General features: G+C 61.5%; 1 protein-coding gene and 1 long non-coding RNA gene across 2 annotated transcripts; both read left to right on the top strand.

Moving 5' to 3' along the window:
• The first annotated feature begins 46 nt into the window (after positions 1-46).
• On the top strand, positions 47-10,512 carry ALOX12B (arachidonate 12-lipoxygenase, 12R type). The gene is made up of 15 exons (XM_003996189.3): positions 47-466; positions 1,519-1,723; positions 4,074-4,155; positions 4,295-4,381; positions 4,499-4,621; positions 4,881-4,984; positions 5,298-5,470; positions 5,682-5,825; positions 6,945-7,148; positions 7,363-7,449; positions 7,716-7,885; positions 8,108-8,229; positions 9,684-9,784; positions 9,957-10,127; positions 10,283-10,512. The coding sequence occupies exons 1-15, from the start codon at positions 320-322 to the stop codon at positions 10,460-10,462; spliced, it is 2,100 nt and encodes a 699-aa protein (XP_003996238.1). The 5' UTR covers positions 47-319; the 3' UTR covers positions 10,463-10,512.
• A 4,357-nt stretch (positions 10,513-14,869) lies between these two features.
• On the top strand, positions 14,870-16,261 carry LOC123381994. The gene is made up of 2 exons (XR_006589689.1): positions 14,870-15,102; positions 15,350-16,261. It is a non-coding gene; the product is annotated as an uncharacterized LOC123381994 (long non-coding RNA).
• Positions 16,262-17,613: the final 1,352 nt, after the last annotated feature.

The raw sequence follows: 17,613 nt of genomic DNA, 5'->3' as shown, positions 1-17,613 counted from the left end.
CCCAGCCCTGTCCCCTAACTTCCCTGGGGCCCTGGCGCAGGCTGGACTGGCTCCCCCGCCCCGAAGCCTCCTTCATCCAGGGCGTCTTGGGTCCGCCCTCTCAGAAGCAGGCCCAGCGCCCTGCCGGCCCGGCTCCCAGCGCGCAGATCTGGGCTCCGAGCTGCCCTGGGGGCCAGACGTCCTTGCCTCACCTCTCCCTCTCGGGAGGCTGGCCCCGTCCACGTCTCCCCGTCTGGCTTCCCCTGCCTGGTCTGGGCCCCCGTGCGGCCCCCGAGGAGTCTGGACTCAAGCCCTCCCTCCTGCCTCCTGAGGAGTAGCCATGGCCACCTACAAAGTCAAGGTGGCCACGGGTACCGACCTCTTGTCGGGCACGATGGATTCCATCTCGCTGACCATTGTGGGGACCCAAGGAGAGAGCCACAAGCAGCTGCTGAACCATTTTGGGAGAGACTTTGCAACTGGGGCGGTGAGTATGGGCATGTGTGTGTGTGCATGGGTGTGATTTGTGAGTCTGTGTGTGGTGTGTGTATGTAAGTGTGTGTGATGTGTGTGAGTGTGTATGTGTGTGGCATAGGAGTGTGTTTGGGGGTGAATGTGTGTGTACGTGTGGTGGGGGGGGGGCTCTGAAAGTTCCCAAGGGCAACTCCAGATGCCCTCCCCCCTCTGCCCTCCCCCCAGACCTGGCTCCCAGGGGTCTCTGCTCTCTGGGCCATCCTGCCTCATCCCCGGTCTGTCACCTCCCGCCCCTGTGTGGCCATTTCTCCTCTCTCCCTGCCTTTTCTCACCTCTTCTCGCTTCCTCTCTATCACTCATCCACACCCCTCGTCTCAGCCTCCCCCCCATCCCTCTCCCTCCCACCCTTACTCTTCCTAAGGTAAGTTCCATCATAACTGGCTTAAATGCACATTGGATTCTCTGTGGCTTAAAATGGCATCAGACCAGCCTGTCCATCGGGGCCGCCTGCTCCATGATGGGAGACACCCTTTGCTGGTCCCTCAGCCCTGATTCCGAGTCAGGTCCAGCCACCTGCCTCTACATCCTCTTAATTGGGCACTCTGTCTATGTGGCCACTTCTGTCTCTCCACATCTTCACTGACAAGTAGGAGCAAAGGGGGCTGGCGGGACCACCTCTGCCTCGCTCTAAGCCTGTAGGAGGTCTGGGGGCCCTGGACCCCACCTGGACCCCTTTGGGGTCCACCCCCTGGGGGGCCGCATGGCCTCCTGCAGCCTCAAGTGGCTGAGGAGGGCGGGAGGGTGGGGCCTGGGGAGGGTGGCTGTGGACGGAGGGGGGGGTATCCTTCCTGCTCAGCCCTGGGTAGAAGGGCCCAGCAGGTGACGGCCGACTAGGAGTGGGGGGAGGAGAAGCCAGATCCAGATCGAGTCGTCCCAGCCCAGCGCGGTGAGCGCGGCTCCCCCTCAGCAGAGCGGAGCCTGGGTGAGGGCCCAGATCGGTGGGCGGGAGGCCCGAGGGGCCAGGGGCCAGTCCTGCCCGCTCACCCGGCCCTGTGCCCTGGCCAGGTGGATGAATACACCGTCCGGTGCCAGCAGGACCTGGGGGAGCTCATCATCATCCGCCTGCACAAGGAGCGTCACTCCTTCTTACCCAAAAACTCCTGGTACTGTAACTACGTGCAGATCTGTGCGCCCGGCGGCCGTGTGTACCACTTCCCCGCCTACCAGTGGATGGATGGCTACGAGACCCTGGCGCTCAGGGAGGCCACAGGCAAGCCCTCGGCACCCCTCCCGGCACCTGTCACCCGCCGGGCCCCCACAGGGACTCCCGGGAACATCTGACGCTCTCGCGCATCACCCTGGGTCATTGCCACCGCGGGGCCCAGCGCCGGGCTGCAGCCTTGCAGGGACAGACAGGAAGGAGGTTGGGGCCACCCTCAGGGTCTCAGGACCCCAGGTCCGGGCTGAGACAAGCGTGCTCCCCATTAGCTCCCCACCGCAGTCCTACCCCTGACTCCCGCCACTGCGGAGACCCGTGGCTGCGCTGAGTACGGGCCTCGGGTGCCCGGTCTGTGCCACGTGCCGTGTCTGCCGCTCCAGAAAGACCCCCCCGTGACTCCAGCGAGGTCCGTCACTCTGATAGGGAGGCCCCCTCGCCCCAGCTGCTGCACGTTCTGTCAGGAAGCCGTGTTCGCTCAACACGTCTCCACGGGACAGAGCGCGAGGGTCTGAACCTTGTCATAGGAGCCCTGGGCGTCTAACTGCGCATTTTGTGGACTTGAGGGGATGTCCTATGGCCCCAAAGGCCTCCCTACCACCCCATTAGGACACCTTATATCTCTAGCAGGGCTCAGTGCTGCTCCAGAAGGCCCCCCCTTCTTCCATCAAGGCTCCATCATGGCCCAGCACGAGGCTGGGTTTTCCCTGGTGCCTGGTCAAGGCCGCCGGGCTATTCTCCCAGTCACTCGGTCACTGCCCTGGAAGAGGGACAGGGAGTGTCTGAGCTCCTTGCGTCCACCCCCTGCCACCGCCCTTGTCTGGTGGCCTTGGCTCTGCTTCCTGATACTCGGCTGCTGCATGGAGACTACAGGCTTGTCCTCTTCTGTCATCTTGGCCCCCCCGTCCCAGCTTCTGTCTAGCCTCCCTCAAAGTGGACAGGAGGGCAGGGCACAGACATGGGGGGCGGGCGGGGGCTTGGGTCTCTCCTCCCCACCCCCCCAGGCAGCTGATCACCTTCCTCCATTTCTCGTGTCCCGGGCGGCAGGGGCACTGAGCGAGCTGGGGAAAGAGGCAGGGGTGGGGGGGGGGAAGGCAGGCCTGGGGGAGGGTGGGGAGGGCCAAGGGGAGAGTCTCACAGGGGGGCGGGAGCATCTTCCCGCAGCCATAGGTCTGAGTGCATGGAAGCAGGGGAAGGGCAGGAATGGGGCCGGGCGGGGCAGCCTCGGGGAGAGCAGGGCGGGGAGGCCTGAGTCACTGGCTGGGCCCCTCACCGGGGGGATAAAGCCGAGCTGGGTCTCCGGGTTGGACACTGTCCACCCAGAACACAGCATAAGCTGAGGGACGTGGAGGAAGGGGAGGGTGGCGAGGAGGGCCTCACGGGAAAATGACGGGGCTGCTGTGTAGAAACGTGCCAGCCTGGGACTACCGGCCGGGACGTCCGACAAAGTTCGGAGCCCAGCTGACCGTTTCCTCCTTGTAAAGTGAGCACACCGATCTGGTCCCTTGGCTGAAACTTTTGGGGCCAGGGGTGTTTTGAAATTCAGATTTCATTTAGAGCACGTGCGCACATATGCATCTATACCAATATATACCATTCACACGCTCCATACGTTATGCCTTACATCCATAGGCACATCCCCTAGTCAAACATATGAATATTTCTGCAGCCAAAACTATGGATAGTTACACCAAGTGAGTTCAATAAAGACTGTGTAGAGCCTCGGGTTCTGCCCACCAAGGTATTTGTGCCTAACTTGTGGAAAAGACGAAGTTGATTTCTATGGTCTCTTGGACTTTGGAATTGTGGAAACTGGCTCTCCGGCCTATACAAAGAGTCACCTGCCTTGCAAGGTTGTCCCTGTGTGGATTAAATTATGATTGCTTTTTAAGTTTATTTATTTTGAGAGAGAGTGATAGAGAGCAAGTGGGGGAGGGGCAGACAGCGAGGGAGAGACAATCTCAAGCAGGCCCTGTGCTGTCAGTGCTGAGCGGGGGAGGGGGGGGGGTCTTGAACTCACAAACCGTGAGATCATGACCTGAGCCCAGATTAGGAGCGGTCACTTAAGCGACTGAGCCACCCAGGTGCCCCTGGATTACATTATTAACAGAAGTAGTGTTTACAAAGTGCCGGGTACGTAGTAAGCCCTAAATAACTGTTCTTCAGTAGCGTTTTAGTCGGTCCAGAAAACGGACCACCCAACTTCCTAGAGCGAGGGGGCGGAGGGTGGTCCCTGATCCTCTCCTCTGAGTTTTTGGGAGGAGACACGCGCCCCCTCTTCCTGGGTAAACCTTCCCATTCCTGGTCTGGGGCCCCAGGGCCAGTCTAGAGGGCTGGAGCTGAATTCGGATCCTTGAAATGGGCGGGGGTCAGACCCTGAGCCTCCTCTTTGGTCTCCCGGCAGGAAAGACGACAGCGGACGACACGCTGCCGATCCTTCTGGAGCACCGCCGGGAAGAGATCAGAGCCAAACAGGACTTCTACCAGTGAGGAGAGGGCGACCGGGGCTGCGGGAGGTCAGGGGGTGGTGGCGGTGAGGAGGGCGCGGGGCGATGGCTTGGCCTTCGGCCCGTCTTGGTGCATGCGCATCAGGGCCTACAGTCTCGGCTTCTCTCCGCACCGCAGCTGGAGGGTCTTCGTTCCCGGCCTACCCAACTACGTGCACATCCCCAGTTACCGCCCGCCTGCGCGGAGAAACCCCAACCGGCCTGAGTGAGGACCCGAGGCTGCCCTGGGGCCCCTTCCGTGGCTGACCCCTGGGCTCTGCCCCCTCCACCTTCCCCGGGGCTCCGCAGGTGCCAGGCCCCAGCCCTGCACTCTCTCCCACAGGTGGAATGGTTATATCCCCGGTTTCCCGATTCTCATCAACATCAAGGCCACCAAGTTCCTGAACTCAAACCTCCGCTACTCCTTCATCAAGACGGCCTCGTTCTTCTTCCGCCTGGGGCCCATGTGAGTGTGCGCGAGTGAGGGGTCCCCGTCCCGGCTCCGCGCCCGCCTCCACCGCAGCCCTCCCCCAGGAGCTCGCGACAGATCGCCATCCGGGCGGACAGAGAGCTGAGAAGCCAGGCCCGGGGAGCCCGGGAGGTGGCGCCAGACCCCCGGCCGCAGAAGGACCTGGTGCTCTGAGCCCGGAGGTCAGGCGGCCAGGGGCCTCGGCGGGGCTGGCGGCTGCCTCTCTGAGCGTCTCCCCCTCGAACCCCGTCCCTAGGGCGCTGGGCTTCAAACTCCGCGGCCTGGTGGACTGCAAGCAGTCGTGGAAGAGGCTGAAGGACATCAAGAAAATTTTCCCTGCCAACAAGTCCATCATCTCCGGTACGAGGGGCATCGCGCACCGAACCCGGGGAGCCACGCGGCCTCCGGCCGGGGGAGCGGCGGGCGCGCGCTGGAGGCGGGACCCCCGTCGGGGCCGCGGGAGGCGGGGCGCGGGGTGAATCCGAGGCCGAGGGGACCAGAAGGGCGGGCGCGCCCCCTGGCGGCCTCAGGGAAAATGCCGCCCTGGGCGCCTCCAGCCGCTCAAGCGGAGGCTGGGGGCTTCTCTGGCGTCCCCGATCTTCCTCTGTCCAGGGCCTCAGCCCCACGCTTCTCTGCCCCTGAGGATGACCGGGTACCGTCTCCCCCTCCCCAGAGTACGTGGCCGAGCACTGGACAGAAGACAGCTTCTTTGGGTATCAGTACCTCAACGGCATCAACCCAGGCCTGCTCCGCCGCTGCACGCAGATCCCAGACAAGTTCCCCGTCACGGACGACATGGTGGCCCCGTTCTTGGGCGAGGGAACGTGCCTGCAAGCGGAGCTGGAGGTGAGGCCCCCTCCGGAGGGGATCCCTGGCCTCCCCGTCTCTCCCCACCCACCTTTGCTGCCCCCAGAGTGCCCTCCGCTCCTGCATTCCCCGCTCGGGTCTCTGGCCAACCCCTGCCCCCCGGGGGCGCGGGGCACTCCGCACCCAAGGCGTGAGTCCCAGGTCCAGCGCGTTGGTGCTCACCTGCCCTCCCCTTTCGGCCCCCTTCCAGAAGGGGAACATTTACCTGGCCGACTACCGCATCTTGGAAGGCATCCCTAGCATCGAGCTCAACGGAAGGAAGCAGCATCACTGTGCCCCGCTCTGCCTGCTGCACTTTGGCTCAGAAGGGAACATGATGCCCATCGCCATCCAGGTGCCTGTGGTGCAGGCGGGGGGCCGCTGTGTGAGCGTGTTGCCAACGCGAGAGCCTGGTGTGTGGCCCTGTGTGTGGGCCTTGGACTGAGGCCCCGGTGGCCCTACAGACCACTGGATGCTTGTATGCCGGTGCACGAACTCGGGTCTCTGGGCGTGCACTTGTGTGCAAGTCCCCGTGCGTAGAATGGGCACACTGGGTGTGCGCGCACAGAGGTGACCAGATGGGGATGTGCTTGGTTGTTCAAGCTTGTCTCTTTGGGTCCAGTCATCCATTTGCTCGATAAGCCAACACCTGCCCTGGGCCAGCCCTCTGCTGGAAACACTGAGCTAATCAGACGTGGCCACTGCCTTCAGAGAGAGTGGCCTGGCAGGAAAGGGAACTGAGGTACTAGGTTTCCAGGGGCCTCCACCAGCATCATGTCCAAATTAGAAAAAGGCATCCCTCTGGGGACGGGGTTCAGCTAAACTCTGATGTTCCTGGCTCATTAGTGGAACAGCGTAGGCTAGATTCCAGGGACTTCCTCTGCCCCAGGGGGCTGGGTACCCTTGCGCAGTGCACAACTCCTGCAGCTGAACGGGGCGACTGTGGGGTTGAAATAAGGGAGGCTTCTCAGGCAACTTGTGAGCTGCTTTTTCTTTTTCTTTTCTTAAGTTTATTTATTTTGAGAGAGAGAGAAAGAGCACAGGCAAGGGAGGAACGGGGGGGCGGGGAGAGAATCCCAAGCAGGCTCCGCACAGACAGCACAGAGCCTGACCCGGGGCTCGAACTCCCGAACCAAGAAATCAGGACTGGAGCTGAAATCAAGAGTCGGATGCCTAACCCACTGAGCCACTCAGGTGCCCCTTGTGCTGCTTCTTAAGAAATGAGTGGGAGCTTCCAGGTGGGGGGGGGGGGGAAGGCATTGCAGGCAGAGGGGACATCAAGAACAAACGTGAGGCAGGAGGAAGGGCCCTGGTGTGCTCAGGGGACCAGAGGGCCTCGAGTGTATGGAGTGGCATTTTTACCTCTTCGGGCTCTTCTCTGCCTCCTTCCTGCAGGGGGGGCCCGTGTGTGTGTGTGTGTGTGTGTGTGTGTGTGTGTGTCCTCACTTAACTCTCCCTCCTTCCCCGTCCCCAGCTCAGCCAGACCCCGGGGCCCGAGAGCCCCATCTTCCTGCCGAGTGACTCGGAGTGGGACTGGCTGCTGGCCAAGACGTGGGTGCGCTACGCCGAGTTCTACTGCCACGAGGCCATCTCGCACCTGCTGGAGACGCACCTCATCGCGGAGGCCTTCTGCCTGGCCATGCTGAGGCAGCTGCCCATGTGTCACCCTCTCTACAAGGTACGGCTTTGGCCCCGGGGGCCTCAGAAAGGCACCTGGCTCGCCAGCAGGTAGAGGGACTCCACTGAGACTCGGGGAGGCAGCCAGGGACCCCCAAGAGCGGACTCGGGGTGGGGACTTCCTGAAGTCAGAGGGCGTAGCGCTGCACAAGGAAGGGGGTGCCCCGTCCTCTGGGGGGTAACCGTGGTCCTCTCTCCTGGTCTGTCTCCCGTAGCTCCTCGTCCCCCACACCCGCTACACCATCCAGATCAACAGCATCGGGCGCGCCCTCCTCCTCAACGAGGGGGGGCTGTCTGCCAGGGTAAGACGTGTGCCCCGAGCCCAGCAAGGCACCTGCTACCCTGCCGGCCTTTGTGGGGAGGCGAAAAGCCGAATTTCCCACTTGAGATTGGGAGAGGGCACGGCCGGAGGGGACCGGTTTACAGGGGTGCAGAGGGGGGCGCTGGCCCAGAGTGTGGGCATGCATGGGGCGGGGGCTGGAGGGGCATCGCTGGGCTGTGTGTGTGACGGGTGTGACCCTCAGCAGGGAGGCCCTGCCAGCCTCAGAGTCTGCCTCCTCCCCGACAGGGCATGTCCCTAGGCCTGGAAGGCTTTGCGGAGGTGATGGTGCGGGCTCTGTCAGAGACCACCTATGAGAGCCTCTACCTCCCCAATGATTTTGTGGAGCGTGGGGTCCAGGACCTGCCGGGATATTATTACCGAGACGACTCCTTGGCAGTGTGGGACGCGCTAGAGAGGTGAGGCCGGGCCCGCAGTGGGTGGCACTCGGGCGGACGCCCTCTCAGGGCGCAGGGAGCTTTTGAGGACTTGACCCGAGCCTGGGTCTGATGCTGTGTTTGCCCCACAGCACGTGCCCGCCCCCAGGCCTGGGGCGGCCAAGGCCAGGGCATCCTGGGGGAGGTAAGAAAAGTGGGGAGGGCAGGAGGAGGATCCAAACTGAGGCCTGCCCCCCCCATCAGGTATGTGACCGAGATCATCACCTACTATTACCCGTGTGACGCAGCCGTGGAGGGTGACCCAGAATTGCAGTCCTGGGTGCAGGAGATATTTAAGCAGTGCCTGCTAGGGCGTGAGAGCTCAGGTAGGGGCCCGGGGCTGTGGGATGGGCCCTCCCGGCTGGGCCACAGCAGGTCTTGTTGGGGACCGAGGGAGCCAAGTCTTGGAGAGGCTGGGGAAGGAAACGTGGCCGCCCGTGGGTCCATGGGTGAACTCAGGGGCTGGGGGTAGGGGGCAGGGTCATCTCTGTGGACTGAGATACGGGGCATGAGCTCAAACAGGAAAGGCTGGAGCATGCTGGAGGTGGGGAGGCTGGGAGGGCCCAGGAGGGCGGGAAGGAACATCCTGAGGTCATCACTTGGGTACCACTGAACCAATATTCAGTGAGCATCTGTGATGCGATGACGCCGTGCTGGTGGCTAGGAGGCAAAGGGAAGGAGAGATACAGGTGCCTGCCCTCAAGTTCACGGTCTCCAGGGTGGGGCGCCCACTCAAGTACACGGGCAATTATACTATCTCGGGACTGCTGCAGGCGGGGCCGTGTGCGGGAGCCCAGGGGAGGCACCTAATCCAGGTGGAGGAGGGGCGGGGGGTGGAGGGAGAACAGGGGGAGAGCAGCATGCTGAGATGCAACATCCAGGCTAACATCTGGCCAGGACCTGCAGGACGGGGATGTTAGCCGGGAGGGGCTGGAGGGGGGGTTGAAGAGCTCTGGGTGGGAAGCCAGAGTGGGCAGGGGGAGCACCAAGAGCTCAGAGGCCCCAGCTACTGCTCTGAGGGTGGGGGTTGGCCAGGCTCTCCGGGGGGCTGAACTAAGGCTGAAGCCGTGAGGGGGGGGGGGGGACAGTCGCCAGCCCTGGTTCAGGAGGTTGGAATTACCCTGAACACTAGAGGGAGCCATGGAGGCGTCTGCAAGGAGATCAGCTTTGTTTTGTTTTAAGTTTATTTTTATTTTGAGAGAGAGGGAGAGAGAGCGAGCATGAGCGGGGGGGGGGGGGGGGCGGGTAACAGGTAAGAGAAGCTGGCAGCTACATTGGGTGTGAGACCAAGGGCCAGGCTACTGAGAAATCCATCTGGCGTGAGTGCAAAGGTTCAGAAGTGTGTGTGTGTGTGTGTGTGTGTGTGTGTGTGTGTGTGGTGGGAGGGGTCTGTGCTGAGTCAGGGCGGGAAAGCCAGGATTCTTCCAAAGCCTTTCCCCTCCTGAGTCCTGGGACAAGAGAGGCCCCCCTAAGGGAGCTGGAAGAAAGACAGGAGGGCCCGACCCCGGACAGGTGCCCGGAGCTGCTCCGGAGGACCTCTGGTCAAGGCCACGTGGGGCCGCCTCCCAAGGTGGTCTGGACGGGGGCGGGTGAGTGGGTGGGGGATTGGAGTTATGGTCACAGGAGGGCCAAGCGGGCGGGATGAGCGCCCCAGGGAGGTGGCAGCTTGGAGTGTGGGCCGGACGCGCGGGAGCCGGGCCTGTTGGCGCCCTCTGCCGGCCATCGGGGACCAGGCGGGACTGACGCCGCCTGGGCGTCCCCGCGCCCCCCCCACCCCCAGGCTTCCCTCAGTGCTTGCGAACAGTGCCTGAGCTGATCCGATATGTCACTATAGTCATCTACACCTGCTCCGCCAAGCACGCCGCCGTCAACACCGGGCAGGTACCTACGCCCCCCAGCCCCGGCCCCAACCTCAAGCCCAACCTCAGCCGTCATCCCTGCTCGGGCCTCCTCCCCGCCAAGTCCCAGCTTCCGTCCCTAGCTCAGTTGAAAGCCCCAGCGTCCCGGGGTGCTCTCTGACCCCCGCCTCCCCCCGCCGCTGCCCCACCTCCAGCTGGAGTACACCGCCTGGATGCCCAACTTCCCGTCGTCCATGAGGAACCCACCCATGCAGGCCAAGGGGCTGACCACTCGGGACAGCTACATGGACACGTTGCCGGATGTGAAAACCACGTGCATCACCCTGTTGGTGCTCTGGACCCTCAGCCGGGAGCCTGACGACAAGGTGCCCTGGGGCCAGGGGTGGGGTTACCCCGGGGGCAGGCGGAGGGAGGGCTGGGGGCTGGGGGAGGGGTGTCAAGGGGGGAGGGGAGGGGCAGGCTGCGGAAGGCGGGGAGCTGGGGGCCGGTCGGTCGCAGCTGCCCCGTTCCGTGTCCGCAGCGGCCCCTGGGCCACTTCCCTGACATCCACTTCGTGGAGGAGGCCCCGCGGAGGAGCATGGAGGTCCTCCGCCAGCGCCTGGCCCAGATCTCGCACGACATCCGCCAGCGCAACAAGGACCTCCCGGTCCCCTACTACTACCTGGACCCGGTGCTGATAGAGAACAGCATTTCCATCTAGGGCCGCGCTCCCGCCTCGCCTCTCCTCGCCTGCACCTGTTTTCCAAAAAAAAAAAAAAAAAAAAAAAAAAAAAAAAAAAAAAATTGTCACTTCAAACGGCCGTGGGTCAGCCCGTGTGTGTGGCCATTTACGGAGGGTGCCGTGGGGTGCGGGGGTGCGGGCTGCGGTGTCCCGGCGCCCACACTGCCGTGCCCTTCACCGCCGCGGGGTCCAGGTAGGCTCAGGGCAGCGCCAGGCCCCTCGTCTGCCCCCCACCCCCCACCCCATGTCCAGGCCAGGAGGCTCTGGAAGGCGGTGATGCCTTGCCGCCGGGGCTCCTCGGTGACATCCTGGGAGGTGACAAGGTGCTCTTGGGGACCGCAGCGGGAGAGCAGGCCGGGACCTCTGCACCCCATGCGATACCCCGGCCCTGTCTTGCAACCCAAAGCGATTCTGGTCCACCTTAAGTCCCCCTGCCTGGGGACCCAGACCACTGAGGGCCCCAGTTCCCCAGAATACCTACCCAAGGACAGAGCACCACCTGCCCACCCCCAACCCACCTAGGCGGACAGATCCCATCCCCCCCCCACCCCCCCCCACACCCCGCAAGACTAGTCCAACTTGAAACAAATTATGCATCCGCCCAGGCAAGAGACCACCCTGAGCCCAGCCTGCCGCTCAAGCCCGAGGGCCCTAAGCTCCACCTACTGTGAACCCGTGTTATACTAAACCACACTGCCAGCCACCGTGTCACCCCAGGCTCTGACCACCAAGGAGCACAGCCTGCTCAGTGCGCCCTGCAAGTAACCTGTTGTCTCCAGGATCCCTTCCCCACCCACTCTTCTGGAACCCGAGAACCGCCCCCCATTTCTTGCCCCCGCCCTGGGCCTTGCTTCGTGGCTGACATCCCAGAGGGGCACATGGGCTTGGCATGTGGAATTGACCTCGGGGAGTGGGTCCACCTGGCCCATCTGGCCTTTGGTGGTAGAGGGTGGGGGTGGGGAACTGCATGGTGGGGGCAACGTCAGGCATCCCCATACTGAATTCCAACGGACCCCCCCTAAACCCGGGAAGCACAGAGTCTCCAGTGCTCCTGTTAAGGCCCATTCGTTCCCGTGACCCTGCTTCTCCCCCAGGTTTGGCGCGGGGTCCCCCCCCACCCCCTGGCCGCTGTCAGTGGGAGCATGGTCAGCTGAGCAGTTGGTGATCACAGTGCTGGGGTGGGGTGGGGCGGGAAGGATCCTGTGCCTGGGGGTGGGGTGGAAAGAAAGCTGAAAGTCAAGGTCGGCTGCCCTGGGGAAGAGGGGTCTGGAGGGCGGGAGGCAGGAGACAGGTGCGGACGCCTCTCCTGAGCTCACGCGGCTTAGAAAACCCTCCTGTAAGATTTCCCGGGCCCAGGCCTGCAGCTCTGAGTCTCTGCTCCCGGCACTGTCGTCCGGGTAATAATAGATGCCGACAATATTGGACACAAAGCTGGAGATTCAGGAGTTCGTGGTGACCTGAGGTGCCCAGGGGTGTGGGTTGGAAGAGGCCACTGAGATCAGCTGCCCCCAAGGGAGGAAAGTGAGGCCAGAGAAGGAAAATGGCCAACTACACACGGCGCAAACTGCTGAGCTCACGACCTCCCTCGCCACCAGGGGGTGCAAATCCAGGACCCGGGAGCTTAGACGGTTTGCAGGTAGCTTTTGATTAGTTACCAAGTTTCTTCTTTGTTCCTATTTTCAAGTTGAATCAATGGCCACGGGGTGAACGTTTCTCATGCTCAGAGGGCACGTCTTATCCACCCGAGGTCTGCTCTTAGGGCTTTCGATTTAATTCTAATAGTAACCTGTGGGATAGATGCTCTTGGAATCCCTGTTTTCAGATGAAGAAACAGGCACAGAGAGGCTAAGTGCCTTGCGTAAGGTCACACAGCAGGGAAAGAAGAGGCACCAGGAAGGCACTGCGAAATAGCAGTGCGTTTGGGCAGAAGGTGGGAGGCAGTGGATGAAGAAGCTCACAGAGATGTAGCTGAAGGTGAGGCCCCGAGCCCTCGGGCCCCAGGAGGGCCTCGCCTCTCTACGGCCGCCCGGATCCAGAGCCCGCGGTCTGGGCAGTAGTCCCGGGCAGGATCCTGAACGTCTCGGCCAGCCAGCTGGTGGGGCGGGAGGAGGCAGAGGACGACGCCAGCCTCTGGCCCTTTGGCGATGGGCTCCAGACAGTCTGCCCGTTCCAGCAAAGTTGACCGTGACGGGCAGAGAGTCCCGCCACTCAGGGCCACAGCTCAGCCCCGCCAGGCCCCCTCTTCCGACCACCGGGCTCCCGGGCCTCCCAGAGCTCCCGGACCCTGACCTGGCTGATGGGTTTTCCCGGCGCAAAGCGTGGGCCTGCGTGTCGAGGTGGAGGGTATGGCAGAAACAAGGAATGAACAGCAAGGGACAAGAAGAGTCAGAGGTTAGATGAGGCAGCCACGGGGGCCCCACAGCTCCAGGCACTGGGGGGGGGGTCCTCCCTTCGTGTAGGAGACGTGTAGCCCCTGGGCAGCTGCCACACAGAGGCAAAAGGTCCCCATCACAGAGCGGGGTCAAAGCAGATGAGGGGCCAGCCGGTGTACCGGGAACGCAGTATCGCGCCCAGGTCTTGGCCAGGAGCCAGTCCTCAGCCGTGTCACTGGGTAGGAAGATGGGGCTGCCTGGGCCAGGTGTCTGAGAGAGCTGGAGGTGAGGGCAGGGTCACAGGGGAGGGTGGGCATCTGGCAGAAACTGGCTGCAGAGATGCAACCCGTTAGCCTGCGCACGGGGCCAAATCACGTGGTCCGTTTCCTTAGTAGCTGTGTTTCCTCAGGAAAGTGAACTAACCTCTCTGTGACTCAGGTTCCTCGTCTATAAAGTGAGGTTGGTGACCCTCGCCCCTTTCTCCCTGGGTTGTTCTGATGATTAAATGGGTTAGTTCTGGTGAAATACACGGCACATCGTAGGCGCTATAGGAGTGGTTCCTACTCTGCTTTTAGTGCATCAGGAAAGGAAAGGAGCTGGGAGGTGAATCGACCTAAGTCCCCCTTGTTGGCAGAGTCTGGTTGAGGGCTCCCCGTACGAGCCCAGAGTTGCCCAGATACCCAGTGGTGTGGGACAGAGACGGGGGAGAGTCTAGAAGGCTGGAAGGGAGTGTGTGGAGATGCCTTCCAGAAGGGGTTCTGTTTTTAACTGTTTGGAACATGGTCATACGGTCAAAGGTGCATGATTCAGTAGAGTCTATTTTTCTTTTTAATGTTTATTTATTTTTGAGAGACAGAGGGAGAGCTTAACCGACCGAGCCACCCAGGCGCCCCCAGTAGAGTCCATTTTGAACCCCACGTGAAGGTAGTTTGTTTCTCTGACACCGACGATCACAACATTCCCATCAAGGTAGGGATCACGGGACGCCTGGGTGGCTCAGTCGGTTGAGCCTCCCACCTTGGCTCGGGTCATGATCTTGCGGTTGGTGGGTTCGAGCCCCGCGTCGGGCTCTGTGCTGACAGCTCAGAGCCTGGAGCCTGCTTCAGATTCTGTGTCTCCCTCCCTCTCTCGCTGCCCCTCCCCTGCTCACTCTGTCTCTCAAAAATAAACATTGAAAAACATGTTTTTTTTTTTTTTAGAAAAGATAGAGACATAAGAGGACAAGATGGGAAAAACTAGGAAGAAAACCTAGTTAGATGAGGCGTGATGATTAGCACTTGGAACAGGAGCATTGGGAAGAAGGAATCTTTCGGTCAGCGTGAGGGTAGGACGTGGCCCCTTTGTGCCCAGCCCTCCCAAGGCCCTGCCTTGCTGACCTGGATGGTGAGGGACAGCAGTAACCCATCGATCTGGGCGGGGGGTGGGCAGCCACGAACTGGGGCAATTTGTTAATGACACTGGGGTAGAGGCCCAAGAGGTTGGCATGGCCCACCGGGTACAGAGAACTTTCTGGGGGAGTGGAGGGGGAGGAAGAAGAGGGCTGACGGAGGGGACAGCCCTGTGCAGCTCTGGGGAGCTAGGAGGAGGGTGTGGTGGGGTGTTACTCTGAACCCCAAAGGATTTCACTTAAAGGAACCTTCCTCCCTGGAGCCAGTGGGGCACCCCAGCCCAGAGCCACCTTCTGGTTCCAAAGAAAGAGAGCCCTCTCACCGGAGCACTGGAGATGCTTCTGTGTGGTCAGGCCCAGGCTTCAAGAACAAACATCAGGGAGGTGAGCCCTGCTCAGGACAGTGCCTTGTGAAGCAGAACTTTCCTGGGGTTGAGGCACCGCTCATCCTAGTAGGGCCACAGGGGGGAGAGAGAGCTCTAGGGGGGCGCTCAGCAGACCAGCCGTAGGGCATCCTCCGTCACCAGGAACTGGCAGGGATCCTGGCAAAGTAGCAGGAGAGAACATTCCCCACTCGGCCCCACCCCCTCAGCCCTGGCAGGCACAGAAAAGGGCCCCTCCTTCAGGAACGAGCAGGAAGCTTTGGCTCAGAGAAGTTGCTGGGGAAGGAGGGGAGGAAGGGCAGCGAGGGCCGGGTGGAAGAGAGGGGGGTCAAGGGCGTTGGGAGTCTGAGCTTCTGAAGGCACCAGGGATGGAAGGAAGGGAGGCCGGATCCCTGGGCCCCTGACCTCCAGCTCAGCCTGCAGACTGGTCCAGGGGCTGGCTGGTCCAGCACAGGGGCCCCGTGGCATCCGTGATGGGTAAGTTCTTCAGGAGAACTGAAGTCGTTGGACCAGGATGGGGAGGAGGCCATTCAGAAACCAGGAGGCAGAGGCGTGTCCTGCCGCCCACGTTCAAACACATGCTGCAGAGAGCGGGTGTGGGCAGGGCCGCCCTGGTCCCCAGGGACCCAAGCCCCTGCCTCTAGCATCACCACTACCCTGGGGACCGGGATCGCCAGCTGCCTCCTCGCGGTCAACTCCTGATGTTCCGTTTCTCCCACCCCAGCTGGTTGGATGACTGTCCTAGCGAGTGGTGCCTCCGAAGGAAGGGGATTGGAGGCTCGGGTTCTACGTGGGGAGCCCCTGAGTCCCCCCAGCCCCGCCCATTCTGGGGTACAGCTCAGGTCCTCCTGGATGTGGGCCAAGACTGCGTGTGGGACTTGAGCGCCGTGTGAGAGAATCAGGATGAGGAATTCGGACTTCAGCACAGCCCCGCCTGCTGGTCCGTCCGTCCTGAGCGTCTGCTCTCTCGCCATGCCTCCAAGTCCAAGATTCACCGGGGCCCAGGTCCTGTGATGCTCCTCCAGGTCCTCGCCCGACCGCCTGCCATTGGGACAGCAGCAGGAGACAGGTGGGCGGCTGGCACGGGTCTGAGAGGTGCTGGGGCTGCCGGCAGGTGGTTCTGGGGAGACCCCGAGGCGCCTGTCCTCTGCGCAGGCGCGCACCGGCCCTTGGCCCTGGCTTGCCGCCTCCTCGCCGGATCTGGGTTTGCTTTTGGCTCCGGGACATTCCTTGTCCCCTCCTCCGAGGCGCCTCCTCCTCCTGCATCTGTCCCGTCCACTCCCAGCCCTGGAGGCCAGTGTCCGGGAAACACCCCCGTGTCCTCCCTTTCTCCATTTCTGCGTCTCCTGCCTGGGAGGGTCCTCAGCGCTTCCGCAGGCCGATGAGGGTGGAAGGCACGAGGTCTGTCTGGAGTCCCCCCAGGGTGGTGAGCAGAGGCCCCCTTCTCCCCCCGCCCCACCCCCCAGCCTTGCAGGGCTGCAGGCCGGAGCGCCCCGTGTGTCTGTGTGTGTGTGTGTGTGTGTGCGCACGCGCGCGCGTGCACGCGCACAAAGGCAGGGAGGAGGCTGGGCCCTCCCTTCAACCTGTCAAAGCCTAATTTCCAAATTGCAAACACGATTCATGCAATCAGAGCGAACACAAGTCAGAGATTTAATTCAAGTCGGTGAGGCGGGCGCGCTGGTTCCGAGGACCGTTGGGGGAGCTGCGAGTTGAGCGGCATTTAGAGACGTGCCGTGCTGAATTGTGCCGCCCTTTGCAAGTGTTACCTGGTGTTTTGTTGGTTGGTTGTGTTACAGGTTGAGGGTTTGTGGTAACCCTGCAACGAGCGAGTCCATCCATCCGTGCCCTCTGCTCACCCCACATCTCTGTGCCACACTTTGGTAATTCTCGCGGGACGTGTACAGCGAAACCTTGGGTTCCGAGTACCTTGTTCTGCGAGGGTTCCACAAGACGAGCAAACCCGTCTGATAAGTTTCACCTTGATGAACAAGCGATGTCTTGCGATAAGGAGTAGCACGTGGTGCCACATGTCACATGATCACAACCGAGCCAATGGCTCTTGAATTCTCTTAGAGATACAAGTGCCTTGGATGACAAGCATGTTCCCAGACCAAGGTTCTACTGGGTTTCAAACGTTTTTAAACCTTTATTTATTTTTGAGAGAGAGAGAGAGAGAGAGAGAGAGAGAGAGAGAGAAGGGGAGGGACAGAGAGAGAGGGAGACAGAGAATCCGAAGCAAGCTCCAGGCTCTGAGCTGTTGGCACAGAGCCCGACCTGGGGCTCGAACCCACGAACTGCGAGATCGTGACCTGAGTCGAAGTCGGACGCCCAACCGACTGAGCCCCCCAGGCGCCCCTGGGTTTCAAACATTTTCATCACCCTGTTTGTTATGGGGATTTGTGATCAGTAATCTTTGCCATTGCTTTGGGATGGCTTGGGCTGCACACATATGAGACAGTGTCCTTGTTCTGACCACCCCACCGACCAGCCATTCTCCCTGTCTGTCTGTCTCTCTCTCCCTCCTGGCCTCCCTATTCCTTGCGACACAGAAAAATGGAAATTAGGCTAATTAATAATGACCGTGCAGTGGCCTCTAAGTGTTCAAGTGACGGGAAGAGTCGCTTGTCTCTCACTTTAAATCAAAAGCTAGAAACGATGAAGCTCGGTGAGGAAGGTGTGTTGAAAGTCGAGACAGGCCGAAAGCTTGGCCTCTTGTACCAAAATTAGCCAGGTTGTGAACGCCAAGGAGAAGTTCTGGAAGGAAATGGAAAGTGCTTCTTCAGTGGACACAGGAAGGATGAGAGAAACAGCCTTATTGCCGATGGGGAGAAAGTTTGGGTTTTCCGGATGGAAGGTCACACCAGCCCCACCATTCCCTGAGGCCAAAGCCCAATCCAGAGCAAGGCTCTAACTCTCTTCAATGCCATGAAGGCTGAGAGAGGTGAGGAAGCTGCAGAACAAAAGCCTGAAGCTAGCAGGGGTTGGTTC

Source organism: Felis catus, chromosome E1 (genome assembly GCF_018350175.1).
Source record: "Felis catus isolate Fca126 chromosome E1, F.catus_Fca126_mat1.0, whole genome shotgun sequence".
Taxonomy (NCBI): Eukaryota; Metazoa; Chordata; class Mammalia; order Carnivora; family Felidae; genus Felis; species Felis catus.
The sequence above is the reverse complement of the archived record's forward strand: the minus strand, read 5'-3'. Positions and strand labels throughout refer to the sequence as shown.

Coding starts and splice junctions, on each gene's coding strand:
- ALOX12B (XM_003996189.3), top strand. CDS start 320: ATGGCCACCTACAAAGTCAAGGTGGCCACGGGTACCGACCTCTTGTCG. Junction 7,149..7,362: donor TGTGTCACCCTCTCTACAAG/GTACGGCTTTGG, acceptor TGTCTCCCGTAG/CTCCTCGTCCCCCACACCCG. Junction 7,886..8,107: donor GTGTGGGACGCGCTAGAGAG/GTGAGGCCGGGC, acceptor CCCCCCCATCAG/GTATGTGACCGAGATCATCA.